The sequence below is a fragment of the Galeopterus variegatus genome, unplaced genomic scaffold (genome assembly GCF_000696425.1).
Source record: "Galeopterus variegatus unplaced genomic scaffold, G_variegatus-3.0.2 Scaffold374, whole genome shotgun sequence".
NCBI lineage: Eukaryota > Metazoa > Chordata > Mammalia > Dermoptera > Cynocephalidae > Galeopterus > Galeopterus variegatus.
The window spans coordinates 296697-310039 of NW_007726485.1; the positions used below are offsets into that span (position 1 = coordinate 296697).

A 13343-nucleotide genomic window follows, 5' to 3' on the forward strand; every position below is an offset into this window, starting at 1 on the left:
TTGTCTCTTTTTTTGGTTTTTAGTTTAAAGTCTATTTTGTCTGATATGAGTATAGCTACTCCAGCTCGTTTTTCTTTTCTGTTTGCTTGGAAGATCTTTTTCCATCCTTTCACTCTTAATCTATGTGAGTCTTTATGGGTGAGGTGGGTCTCTTGTAGGCAGCATATAGTTTTATTTTCCATTTTTATAGAACACATATTAACTTTTTCATGACTGAAAATGTACCACAGTTAAATAATTCATTATTAACCTTAACCAGCTCACTAATTCTATCTATAAGAGACTATATACCTTTGTGATTGTGTATTTAAGAGTATGTTTATTGTATTTACGTTTTTTTAAAGAATTAAATATCATCCTCTGTCTTTTCTACTCTTTAGAGTGTAATTATACAAAATATGAGTAATTAAAATATTCATCAGTAGGGGACTGATTAAATAATGGTTCACCCATATAATGGACTATTAGGTACCTGTTACAAAGAGTAAGGAGAATCTATATGTAGTAACGTGGAAGTGGATGACAGATATACTGTTCAGTTATCAAAAAGCAAGTTATAAAAATGAGAATGTATAGCATCTTCCCATTTCATTAAAAAACAGTACGTAACCATTTGTGAATGCACACATGCACAGAGTATTAAAAAATATGGAGGACAGGACTGGCCGGTTAATTCACTTGGTTAGAGCGTGGTACTGATAACAGCAAGGTCAACGGTTTAGATCTCCGTACTGGACGGCTTCCCCCCTAAACCCCCCAAACATGGAGAACTAAAAACAGTAATTATCTCTGGGTAGTCAATATGGGAGATAGTCTCTATTTTATATATTTCTATAATGCTTCTGTTTTCCAAATATCTAAACATATACTTTTTAAAACTGTGTGAACTCCCCATTCCACACTCACACTGGCATCTTTCCTTACTGGGTAGAAGTTAGGGTTTGGTTTTTTTGTTTATTTTTTCTTTTGTCTTGTTAGTATTTAGGATCCTCATATTTCTGAAAAATTCTAGGATCTGGTCCTTTAATTAGAACTCAAAGGCATGTTCAAAAAGTCTTATGTTACTAAATATAAGCTACATTGCTGTTCATGCTCTCCACAGTTCTATACGGTAACTATATACGTATGTAACTACATATCTAGGAAATATAGCCAATCACAGGTTCTTTTCATTATTTAAATATTTTCAATATCATAGCAGATTTTATAAACTACAAAGTTTAAAACATAATGAACAGAAAGCAGATCAGTGGCAGCCTGGGGTCAAGAGTAGAAGATGGAAATTGACTGGATGGAATGAATGGAAAAGAGGCACATGAGAACATTTTAGGGTGATCAAAATAAACTTGATTCTGGTGGTAGTTACACAGGTATAAACTTCTGTCAAAAAACTGTTGAAGTTAATGGGTGCATCTGATTGTATGTAAGTTTTATCTCATTAAATATATCTCAGATCGGATTAAATTTAAAAGTAATAAAGCATGAGTTAACAATTAAAAAATAATTTTGGAATTATATATTATTTAATTACTATCAGAGATCTTTGCATTGACACAAAATCCCAGAAGCTAAAGGAAAAGACTGCCGAATCTGACAATAATTATATGAGCAAATATATATAAAGTAATTAAAGCACTGGTACACAGTAAGTATTCAAAAACATATTAGCTACTATTATACATTTGTTATCTGAAACATAAAAACACTTCTAGGTTGCAAAAAATTCTATACTGCCAAGACAAATGACACGCTAGGAAAATACATCTGAAACAAAACCGAAGAGAGTTACTTTAATTAATGTGTAAGTCAGTAGAAAAAATGTACAATTTACAGAAAAAGAAATACATACAATAGATATGTGAAAAAATAGCCAACCTTACAAAGAAATATAAAATCGAAATGATTAGATAACATTTTTCAACTACCATATGAGCAGAAATGTTTAACTCTGATAAATCTCATTACTGAGAAACAGAAATTATCAGGTATCAATGATGGAAAAAACAACTGGTGCAACTTTCTAGAGAAGAGTTTAGCAATATTTACCCAAAATTTAAAAGCATATACTGTTTGGCTTATCAGTGTCACAGCTAGGAATTTATCTTCCTGTTATACTGCATAGTGTGCAAAAATATATGTATGAGAGCATTCACCACAGAAGTATGTATAATAGCAAAAAACTTGGAAAGAACCTAAGTACCAACAACAGAGGACTGGTTAAAAAATTAAGGCACATCCAACCAATAAAATATATAATGTACCCATTAAAAAGAATGGGATATATGCTATTACAGAAAGATCAACAAGCTACATTAAGTGAAATAAAGACAAGGTGCAGCACAGTGTTGATAAGAGAATTCTGTTTGTATTAATATAATTTTTAAATATTACAAAATGTGTTCTTTCATAAAATATTTTTTAATATATAAAATTTTTTCTAGGAACGTATATAAGAAAGTTAATTAGGGGTTACTTCTAAGAATGAGATTACGTGTGGCAGAAAAGAAAATGGTGCAGGGAGAAAGAGGGTTGCTTTGTACATAAAAGAATATTTAAAAAAGAATTCCTTTTAATCTGACAGATATTGTCTCCCAATAGTCTCCTAGTCACCAACTCATAACCTTCACTCTAAACAGGCAAATTCTCTCTCCCATCTTCACCCTCTCATGTGGAGTATCTTGTAGTGCTGAAATAGTTTTATTAATTTTTTTTCTTGTGGCTTGGAACCCTAGGAAGGGATTTTCTTCCCCCTCTTACCCCCTTTTTTCCTACCGTAATTCAGCCTTTTCGGCTTCAATTTGAAGGATAGCCATTGTTCTTTCATAATTCTTTTCAGGACAGTTGTAGAAAGTGCGGGAAATCCATCTTGATATAGGATGCTGCAAGAGAAAATTTGTTTAAGATTAGTCAGTTTCTGAACTGACTTCACTTTTCTAGTTGACTATTCCTTAAAATGACTCTCAGAAGAACCAATAACACCTACTATGTGCCAAATACTTTATATACATTTTATATAATTTCAATCCATTAGATGGATACTATTTTTGTCCCACAAATTGCACAAAGTTACACAGCTAATAAGTGGCAACATCTGGACTCAAACCAGTTCTGCCTGACTCCAAAGCCTGTACTCTTTCTCATTACACTATCCTGAGTATATTAAGGGGTAGATTCAGGAGCTGAAGCCAGGTTTTGATGATCCAAAAATGAAGTTCTTTCCACCAGTTAGCAAAAAAAACCTAATTGGATGGTTTACTTAAGATTTAATAATGAAGCATTTCTTTTCTAAAATGTAATTCATTCAGATAATAAAACATAATGGGGTATACTATATTCAAGGCCATCTCACTACAATGCTTGCAAAGACAAGTAACAAAATTAGTTTGGGGTTTTGGCAGCAGTGACAGTATGGTGTAACAATTAACAATGCAGGCTCTAGAGTTAAGACTGCTTGGGTTCAAATACTTGTCCTATCTTTTGGACAGTCACTTAACCTCTTTTAAGCCCCAATTTCCTCATTTCTAAAGTGGGAATAATAACAGTACCTTTTACATGGGATGAGGTAATATTTGCAAAACATTTAGCACAGTGCCTGCTATACATAGTAGCTGCTCAATGAATGACAGCACTAGTATTGATAAAAGTCTTTCCTAAGCCATTGAACTTCGGATAAATTCTGTTACTCTGCTAGGTTGAGAATACATTGTAGAGTCAGGCTTAAAACTGTAAACCTTAAAATAATAAAAAAACAATTAAGAAAAGTTCCAAAAATAGTTGCTTGTAAAATGTGAGCAAAAAAATGTATTATCTACTTGATATCAAAAACTGAATAGAAGGGCTGGCTGGTTAGCTCACTTGGTTAGAGTGCTGGTAACACCAAGGTCAAGGGTTCAGATCGCCCTACCCACCAGCCACACACACACACACACACACACACACACACGCACACACACACACGCACACACATACAATATAACTATATCATAACTGCTAAGTTAAGATATGGACCACTACGTTGACAAAGTGCCTAACAAAGTTATTGTCCACCAGCCACACACACACACACACGCACACTATATAACTATATCATAATTGCTAAGTTAAGATATGGACCAGTACGTTGACAAAATCCCTAACAAAGTTATTTTCAATGATCTATACAAACCTTGTAATATTCCCAGTGTTCTGGGATATAACCTTCTGGAATTTCTGCTAATTCAGCTTCACCTAATAAGAGAAAATGGTGATGTTCAACTTTAGCATCAGAAGTTTATAATATTAATTTTTTGCCATTAAAGTAAGAAAACAACTTCCTGTGGTTTTAAAGGATCTTTTATTTTTAGCAATGAAGATATTCAATATTATAAATACACTTTAATCTGGTTGAAATCAATTCATTCATTAGATACTTTTTAGACGTTTTCTGTGTATAAGGTGTTGTCTATAACATTATATGAAAGTTTCCCATCTTCTTTTTATATAATGAGATATAATAAAAGACACATTATTCCTTCTGGTCTTCCCTGTACCCGTTAGACAAAGTATTTTAGCATTCAAGTTATTAGAAATACTCTGAAAAGAATTTCCCATGAAAATGTCTATTGTTATTCACACTTTCATTCTTTCTTTAGAGGATTATAGTTTTATATGTTCCAGGATGAATAAAAAAAATTCTTCTACCCCTCAGCTTCTCTTCCACTTTTCTTTGTACCTTCCTTATCTAGACTTGTCAAAGCTGGTTTTGGGAAATGAGGAGGAAGATAGGCTTTTGGAAGCCTCCTCTGGAGGGGGAAAAGAAAAAGTGTCAAAAAAAACCCCAACACTGTACACTATTACAGATTAAGATTTGGTTATTTCAAAATAAATTGCCATGTTTATATTTATTTTATTATTTAAAGAACTTTTCACTAAAATATCCATAATTTCTTTTTCTATTCATGTACGTATGTTTTTAAAATTTACCAATTTGGTGATGCTGGAGGGAGGCGGGGGGACTTACCAATGAATACATTCACCAGAGTTATGATAATTGCTACTGGAATCCCAGTCAACAAAATGTAGAATTTCTGTTAAGATAAAAAATACAAAACTTTTCACATGAATATGTCGCTAACTCTCCCCAACGTCAAATCATCCCATAATGTGATTTTGTTTTATTTCTTGTAAAACAGATTTGCCAAATTGGGGATACAGTATCAAATGATTGATTTCTGTGCTTTTTTTTTGTTCTAGCTCTTACACACCTGTATTTAGTACCAAAAATGAAAGGAAAAAGTAGGGATTAACTGTACAAGTATAATATATGTATTATTTATTATATATATATATATTTAAGCAACTTTTCACTTTTTGGTTAAAGCAGTCTCGTGAAAGTTAGAAAACTTTATATTAAGAACAAAAGTGTAAAAATGTTAGGGTGATTTCAAGCACTGAATAGAGTTTAAATTGGTCGTGACAAGAAAAGTGGGAGCTCTACCAATGGGATGAAGAAGGGCACCGAGCACAACAGGAGGGTAAGAGAAGGTCTCAAGGGCAGCCAGTATTCAAATGATAATTCAGAGCTTTAGGAAAAGTGGCAGAGGCTAGACAATCTTCCATTTCTAAGCCTCTACTTTGTTCGTACAGAGCCTTGAGATACAAATATACAGTCGGTACCCTAAATAAGCAACGTTGTTATATTACTGTTAAATTAAGATAGTACTAGAGGCCAGCGTCACTCTGTAAAATCAATGTTCCAGAACAACATAGAAATAAAAAATCATATCCCAAAATAATGGAGCTCCTTTATTTAAGAAGTCTTTCAATGAATTCGTTGGTAATTTAAATATTTTGATAATACAAATAATCTTCCCCACATAAATCAATTTTCAAAGTTTTGTAATCTGCAGATATTTTTACCTCCAATTAGTATGAATCTTTTTTTTTAAAGAAAGAAAAGTTCACTAATTTGAAAATAGATTCAGTAACAAATTAGACTTTGCTACACAATCTCAGTATCTTTTGAGGAAAAAAATATGAATTTATAAAATAAAGTCTTTTATAAAATGATGGATGTTTTCTAAACAGGTGAAAAAAATTTTCCTATTTGTATGCAAAGAGTTTAATTCAACAAAAAATTTTAACTCACCGCTAATCTTAAAAAACGCCTGTCATAGAATCCAGAAGGTTTAATGATAAACAGTCTTTTTCCATGGTCTCCACTGTGTCGAACAGGAGCTGGAAATATTAAATTAGCACTTTTTGTACAAGGTTCATACGGGTATCCTGTTATATTCTGAGATAAAATTAGATAATAAAAAAAATACATGCATCAATATTTAATATGAATGAAGATAAAAAAATGCTTTTTTATTCGAGTACTAAGTCCAGGGCAGATAAGATATCTTTACTTAAAAATTGATGCACTGTTCTAAACTATAGCTCTCCTCATTTTAATTCTGTGTTAAAGAAATAGCTAAATAATTGTTTCAATTTGTTTCAATAGCAGGTAAAAAGGTCAGATACTCTTGGTAAGCTGCTCATCTTTGTTTCCTCTGCAACAAATATTTGCTAATACTGCAAAAGAAATAAATTTTATTTAAATTATGTCATTTCATGTGATGAGGTAATATACATTAGGGACGTGCTACAAAATAGACAGAAGGGCCCAGCAGAATTGACTAAACAAATCTCCGGCAAGAATTTGAACTTGTTATAAAACTACATACTCTAAAATATCTTCATAAATCTCCTTACCAGCCAGCCACCAAACAAACAAAAATATCTTGAGAGGGGGGCTGTACAGTTAGGTCAGTTGGTTACAGCACAGTGTTGATAACATCAAGATCAAGGGTTCAATCCTTATATTGGCCAAATGCCAAAAAAAAAAACTCTAAAAAGAAACAAACAAACAAAAATCTTGGTAAAATCCCTTTGTAAGCCATCTCTTTCTCTCTCTCTCTCTCTTTTTCATTTTTGGTGGCTGGCTGGTAAGGGGATTGAACCCTGGACCTTGGTGTTATCACCACCAACTGAACCAAATGGCCAGCCCCTTTGTAAGTCATTTTCGATTAAAAATATCCTCTTCTTCAAATCCTCTCCCAGATAGTTTATCTCCAGCAAGGCTTGATGAAATTCTAAGGCAAAATTTCACTCTCGGATGGTCTTTCTATACTCTTCCTCTTCTTGGAGGTCTGGAATGATCACTATAGGCATTCCAAGGCCTTTCCCCTGGGAGCAGCAAAGGATCCAGCTGTTACTGAGAAACTGAGGGTTACTATGTTTCCACTGCATAACTGCTCTTAAGGAAATTTTGCACAAGTCACTGTGGGATAAAAAACTTAAATTTCCCGTTAAAGGAATTTCAGTCATAATAGATGTCAGAAATATCTGTATCCTTTGTTCATGCTTAATGTCAGGAATGCTTTCCCCTCTCCTGAAATCTATTCTTTAGGCCCAGATGACAAATTATCCTCCAAGAAGCCTACATTCTTCCCAATCAGATGAGATGTCTCCTACTTTTGAATTATTGTACATTGTAGTGATGTACATTGTACATTCTACTTGCTTTCACTGCTGCCACTTTTAGGTATAAATGTCTTAAAGGCAGGGACTGTCTTCTTAATTTTGGAATCACTTGCAGTAGCTTGCAGTGAATTTAAAAGGTTACTTCACAACAGGAGTAGAAACTGGCATGAATTTACTAAGTATAATTTATACTGCTAAGGCTTCTAAAATAACAAGATTAAGAGAATTTGACAAAGTGAGTATGGATTTTAGCAAATCATTTGAAAATACCATAACGGAATTTTTTTGTGGACTAGATAAAGAAAACGGGCTGGATAAAAGTACAAACTACTCATTAATTCAATAAATATTTAAGTGCCTACTATGTACAAGTCTTTTGCCAGGCCTAAAGTCTAAGGGATATAGATCCTGCTGGGAGAAAAAGATGCTAAATAAATAATTATAAATCTATAAGGGTAACAAAGGAAAGAAACAGGATGCAGTATTAGAAAAGAACAGGCCCAGAAGGAAAGCTCCTATTTAGTCAGGATGGTGGGAGTGGGAGAAAGGTACATTAAAAGCTGAGAGAAAGAGCAACTTAGATGAACTTGCAATGGTTAACTGATTGATTACACCCAAAAGGCGCTGATTAATTAATGCACTAACCTGTCAAAGGAAACTCAAAAGCCCTACAGTGTCAAGATTTTTATGAATGACCTAGATGAGATGGAGATGGCATTCCTGACTTGTTGAGTCTTGGAAACACAAATCTACTGCTACAAGAATGGCTAATACACTGAGGATAACATGAGATCTGAAAAAGGTCTTCATACACATTTAGAAACAGCCGAATCTGAAAGGACTAAATATAATAAAGTCAGTGGCAAGTCTTTCCTGAACCTCCCCTGCTCCCAAATTTAGTTGCTCACAAAAAAACCAAAGGCCAATTCAGTCTTAATCTGATGTACTAGAAGTAAAGGGTCAAAACAGGACAATCTTCTCTACCACCCATCCCGACTATACCTGCAGAAGTGTGTCCATTCCAGGACACACAGTTTTAGAGTGACAATCTGGAGCTTGCTCCGGTGTAAGCAACCAGGGTGGCAAAGGATCTGGAAACTGACATATTGAGACTGAAAGAACTCAAGCTGATTGCTCCACAATTAAAGAAATCTGGATAGAGACTAGATAAGTGTCTTTAAATAGCCAAAGAGCTATCCCATGTCAGAGGGCTTATGCTATTCTTTTTTTTTTTTTTTCCTTTTTTTTGTCTTTTTTCGTGACCGGCAACGGATCGCAACCCTCAGTGTCGCGCCCATACCGGACCAGGACCGGCCACGGGATCGCAACCCTCGGTGCCGCACCCGCACCTCGCTCAGCCAGCGAGCGGCCGGTCTGCATGTGGGATCCGAACCCTCGGCGGGAGTGCCACCGCGCTTCCCAAGCGGCACACTATAGCAGTGCGCCACCGGGCCGGCCCGGGCTTATGCTATTCTGTGTTGACCTGAAGGGAAGACCTAGGATGAATGTGTGAAAGAGTAATTTTTAGCTTAATACAAGGAAAAGTTTCTATCAATTTTAGTGGCTGAAAATAAAATCGGACTGCCTTACTGATTCCCCATTACAGAGTTATTCAAGTATCAATAATGAGATATAACAAGGATTAGCATTAAATATAGAGGGTTAGCCTAGAGGATTTCTAAGGTTCTTCCTTTTAGAGAATCTGAATATATGAGCTCTCTTAAAACAAAATGGCATAACTTCCCAACTCATCTCTCTCAATGGTTTCCTTCCAATTCCAAGAACTCTTTCCTGCCATAGGGTTTGTTGTGGAATGACTATATGTCCCCTCCCCTGCCAAATTCACTGAAGCTTAAATGTGTCCCCCAAAGTTTCAGGTATTGGCAACGTGGCCCCCACTGTAACTGTTGAGAGTGGGAAATCCTCTTACGGTAATTGAAAGAATGGGCCTTGAAGAGGTGATTAGATGCTGAGGACCATGCCTAGTGAATGGATTAACAATGGTGGTCATGGGCATGGTTCTGAGGCCTTCAAAAGGAGAGTGAATGAGGTTATCTCTCTCTCCTCTGCCATCTTCTGCCATGTGAGAACCTGCATTGCTGTAAAGCCACCACCAAGAAGACTCTCATCAGATGTGTTCCCTGGACTTTGGATTTCCTAGCCTCTGAAACTGTAAGCAATAAATTCCATTTTCTTTATAAATCACCAGTTCCATGTATTTTGTTATAAGCAACAGAAACGGACTAATACAGAAAATTGGTACCAGGAGAGAGTGGTGTTGCTTATAATAAATACTTGGAAATGTAGAAGCAGATTTGGAACTGGGTGTTGAACAGAGGCTGGAAGAATTGAAGGAGCTGGCTAGGAAAAACCTAGATGCTGGCAAAAATTTAGAAGACAAGAAAACCCAAGTTGGAATGTTTTAGAGACTGGTTAGATGCTGGTGACCAAAATACTGATAGAAATATGGATGTAAAGACCATTCTAAGGAGATCTCAGACATAAATAAGAAGACTTATTGGAAACTAGGGTAAAGATCACCCTGCTATGAACTGGCAAGGAATTTGGCTGCATTCTCTTCATACCCAAAAGTATTATGGAATGTGGAACTTAAAGGTGCTGACCCAGAGTATTTGGCAGAAGAATTTTCTAAGCAGTAAAACATTCAGGAAGCTGCCTGACTACTTCCAACAACCTACTATGGAAGCACGATGTAAAGCCAGAAGTTAAAAGGGAAGCAGAGTGTTAAGATTTGGAAAATTTGCAGCCGGCCATGTGGTGGAGAAGTAGAAAGTATCTTCAAGAGAAAAATACAATGTTGCAAAGATTAGTACAAAAGGAGAGGGATTATCAAGAGAAGGGGAAAAGGGCCCTGAAGGCATTGCAGAAGCCTCTGGAGCCAACCCTTCTATTACAGGCCCAGAGGCCTAGGGAGACAGAGTGGTCTTGGGGAACAGGCCTGAGGTGCCCTGCATAGGTCAGTTGCTCAGGGCCACCTCAGGATGCTGTTCCCCATACCACCACCCCAGAAGCTTTGGCTGCTCCAGCTGTGGCTAAATTGGCTCCAGGTGTGGCTGGACCCGCAGCTTTGGAAAATACAAGCTGAAAGCCTTGGCAGTGTCCACATGGTATTAGGTCTGCAGGCTCACAGAATGCCAGAGCTGTGACGACTTGGGAGCCTCCACCCCGATTTCAAAGGATGTATGGAAAAGACTGGGGGCCCAGGAAGAGATCTGTCACAGGAGCAGAGTCACCACAAACAGCCTTTGCTGGAGCAATGATGGGCAGAAACGGGGGGTCAGAGTTGCAGCAGAAAAACCCTGCCTAGTGAGCTGTGGGAGCAGGACTACCATGGAGACCCCAGATGTGTGAAGCTACCAGACTGGAACACCAGCCTGAGAGAACTAAAGAATCAACTGAGATCAGGAAAGCCATAGGAACAGAGCTGCCTGAGGACTTCGAACATGGAGTCGAGGTACCTGATTCACCAGCTTTGAGATTTAATGTTTGTCCTACTGGGTTTTGGACTTGTTGGGATCTTTACACCTTTCTTTTGGCCTATTTCTCCCTTTTTGATTGGGAATATGTACCCTATGTTTGTCCCACCATTGTATCACGGAAGTAGATAACTTGTTTTGATTTCACAGATGGGACTTTGAACTTTGGACTTTTGAGTTGAAACGAATTAAGACTTTGGGGATGAAATGAATGTATTTGTATGTGAAAAAGACATGAATTCTGGGGGGCCGGGGTGGAATGCTGTGGATTGAATGTCCCTACCAAACTCACTGAAGCTTAAACTGTGTCCCCCAAGTTCCAGGTATTGGCAACTTGGCCCTCACTGTAACTGTTGAGGGTGGGAAATCCTATTATTTGATAATTGAAAGGTGGGGTCTTGAAGAGGTGATTAGATTATAGGACTATGACTCGTGAATGGATTAATAATGATGGTCATGGGAATGGTTTTGAGGTTTTTAAAAGGAGAGCAAACAAGGAGGTTAGTCTCTTTCTCTCTGCTCTGCCATTTTCTGCCATGAGAGACCCCTGCATTGCTGTAAAGCCACCACCAAGAGAACTCTCACTAGATGTGTTCCCTGGACTTTGGACTTCCCAGCCTCTGAAACTGTAAGCAATAAATTTCTTTTCTTTGTAAATCACCCAGTTCCTTGTATTTTGTTATAAGCAAGAGAAATGGACTAATATAAGTGTTTTTGTACTTACTTTCCCCTTTGCCTGGAATGCTTTTCCCCAGGCTCTTTGAATGGCTGCCTCCACATCTCATCCTTCTGGGCTAAGATCAAATGTCACTTCCTCAGAGAAGTCTTCTCTGTCTAACCTATCCAAAAATTGGCTTCCCACTTCTTCCCCTTAACACCATTTGATAATCTCCTTTAAAGCAAGGAGCACTAACTCAAATTATTTTGTTAAAGGCCATCAGATTGGACACTGTCTTATTCAGCACTGTATCTCTAGTACCATTTAGTGTCTGCCACATGGTAGGTGCTCCATAAATATTACTGAATTTACCTTTCTTAAGTAAATTAAATGTTGACAGAGGATCTTTCCTTAGTCTCTGAAAGTCTACTACATTTACTCAAAAGAGACAGTGTACTCCCTAACTTTCCCTTTCAATCACTCACTCTCACATTCTCTCTCTCTCATTCTCTCTCTCTCTCTCTCTCTCTCTCTCTCTCTCTCTCTCTCTCTTTTCTCTTTTTCCCCCCCCTCTCTCTCTCTCTCTCTCTCTCTCTCTCTCTCTCTCTCTCTCTCTCGCACACACACACACACACACACACACACACACACAAGAGGGAAAGAGGAAGGATTAAACTATATGTGGTTTTAAAGAACAATGATTACAAATGATTACTAATAGATATCAAAATTGTAACAAATGAAAACAACTACAGAAAAAAGCTTTGGTCCAGGTGCATTCTCATAATATTAATGCAGTTAGTAACGTGAACTGCTTGCTCTTTCTTTACACATACCAATTTACCCAGTTGTTAAACAACTATTCATGTCATTAGATATGCTAGATAACTTATCACATTGTTCTAAAGTATATTTCATAGCACTAAACTCTTTTTAAATGTTCTGAACCTTCATGATTTGCTGTTGATGTAGTAGGGCCATCTGCTTACAATATAAAAATATTAGGGTGAACAACCAGGTGACTGCCAGGATTTCTGGAATTCAGATCCTCCTGCCATGGAAGTAGACATCTTCCACCACTCTCTAAAGCCTGAAAATTCTCAATTAGATATTCATTAATTACAAAGGTTGAAGGCTTCAATAACCAATTTTTTTAAAAGGAGATAGCTTCGGGAAAGTTATTAAATCTTTGACAATTGTTATTTTTGTGAGGATTGAACCAGGTAATGTAGAAACTTTTTGCATCTTGGGCTGGCCAGTTAGCTCACTTGGTTAGAGCTGGTGCCGATGACACCAAGGTCAACGGTTCAGATCCCAATATGTGCCTCCAGCGAAAAATAATTTTTTTTTTGCATCTTAAAGACAACAATCGAAAATTGGTCATTTTATTTCCCTCATTCCCAGTTAAGGGCACCACCATCTCCATTACTCAAGCTAAAAATCTCCATCATCTTCCTTGCACTTACCCCTCACTCATCATTTGTCAAGGCCTCTGATTCTAAGATTCCAACTCTTCATTTCTTTCCATGCCTTCTTTACCTTATTGGCTTAAGTAATCAACACCCACTATAAGTCATCCAATACTCAGAAACATCTTCCTAAAACACACTACTGATGATGCTCTTCTGCTAAAACACTCTCTGTTGCCTACAAAGTAAAGTGAAGACACTTTGGCTTTGTAT

The 13343-nt window shown here is 36.7% G+C and overlaps 1 protein-coding gene across 1 annotated transcript in view; it reads right to left on the reverse strand.

Annotated features, from left to right (window-relative positions):
- Positions 1-13343, reverse strand: part of NDUFB5 (NADH dehydrogenase (ubiquinone) 1 beta subcomplex, 5, 16kDa) — a 21165-nt gene that overhangs the window by 3805 nt on the left and 4017 nt on the right. Inside the window, exons 2-5 of the mRNA XM_008568108.1 lie at positions 6128-6216; positions 5000-5066; positions 4166-4227; positions 2773-2879 (exon numbers count right to left, since the gene is read on the reverse strand). Of these exons, the coding sequence (XP_008566330.1) occupies positions 2773-2879; positions 4166-4227; positions 5000-5066; positions 6128-6216 (325 nt within the window). The remainder of the gene's footprint in view (positions 1-2772; positions 2880-4165; positions 4228-4999; positions 5067-6127; positions 6217-13343) is intronic.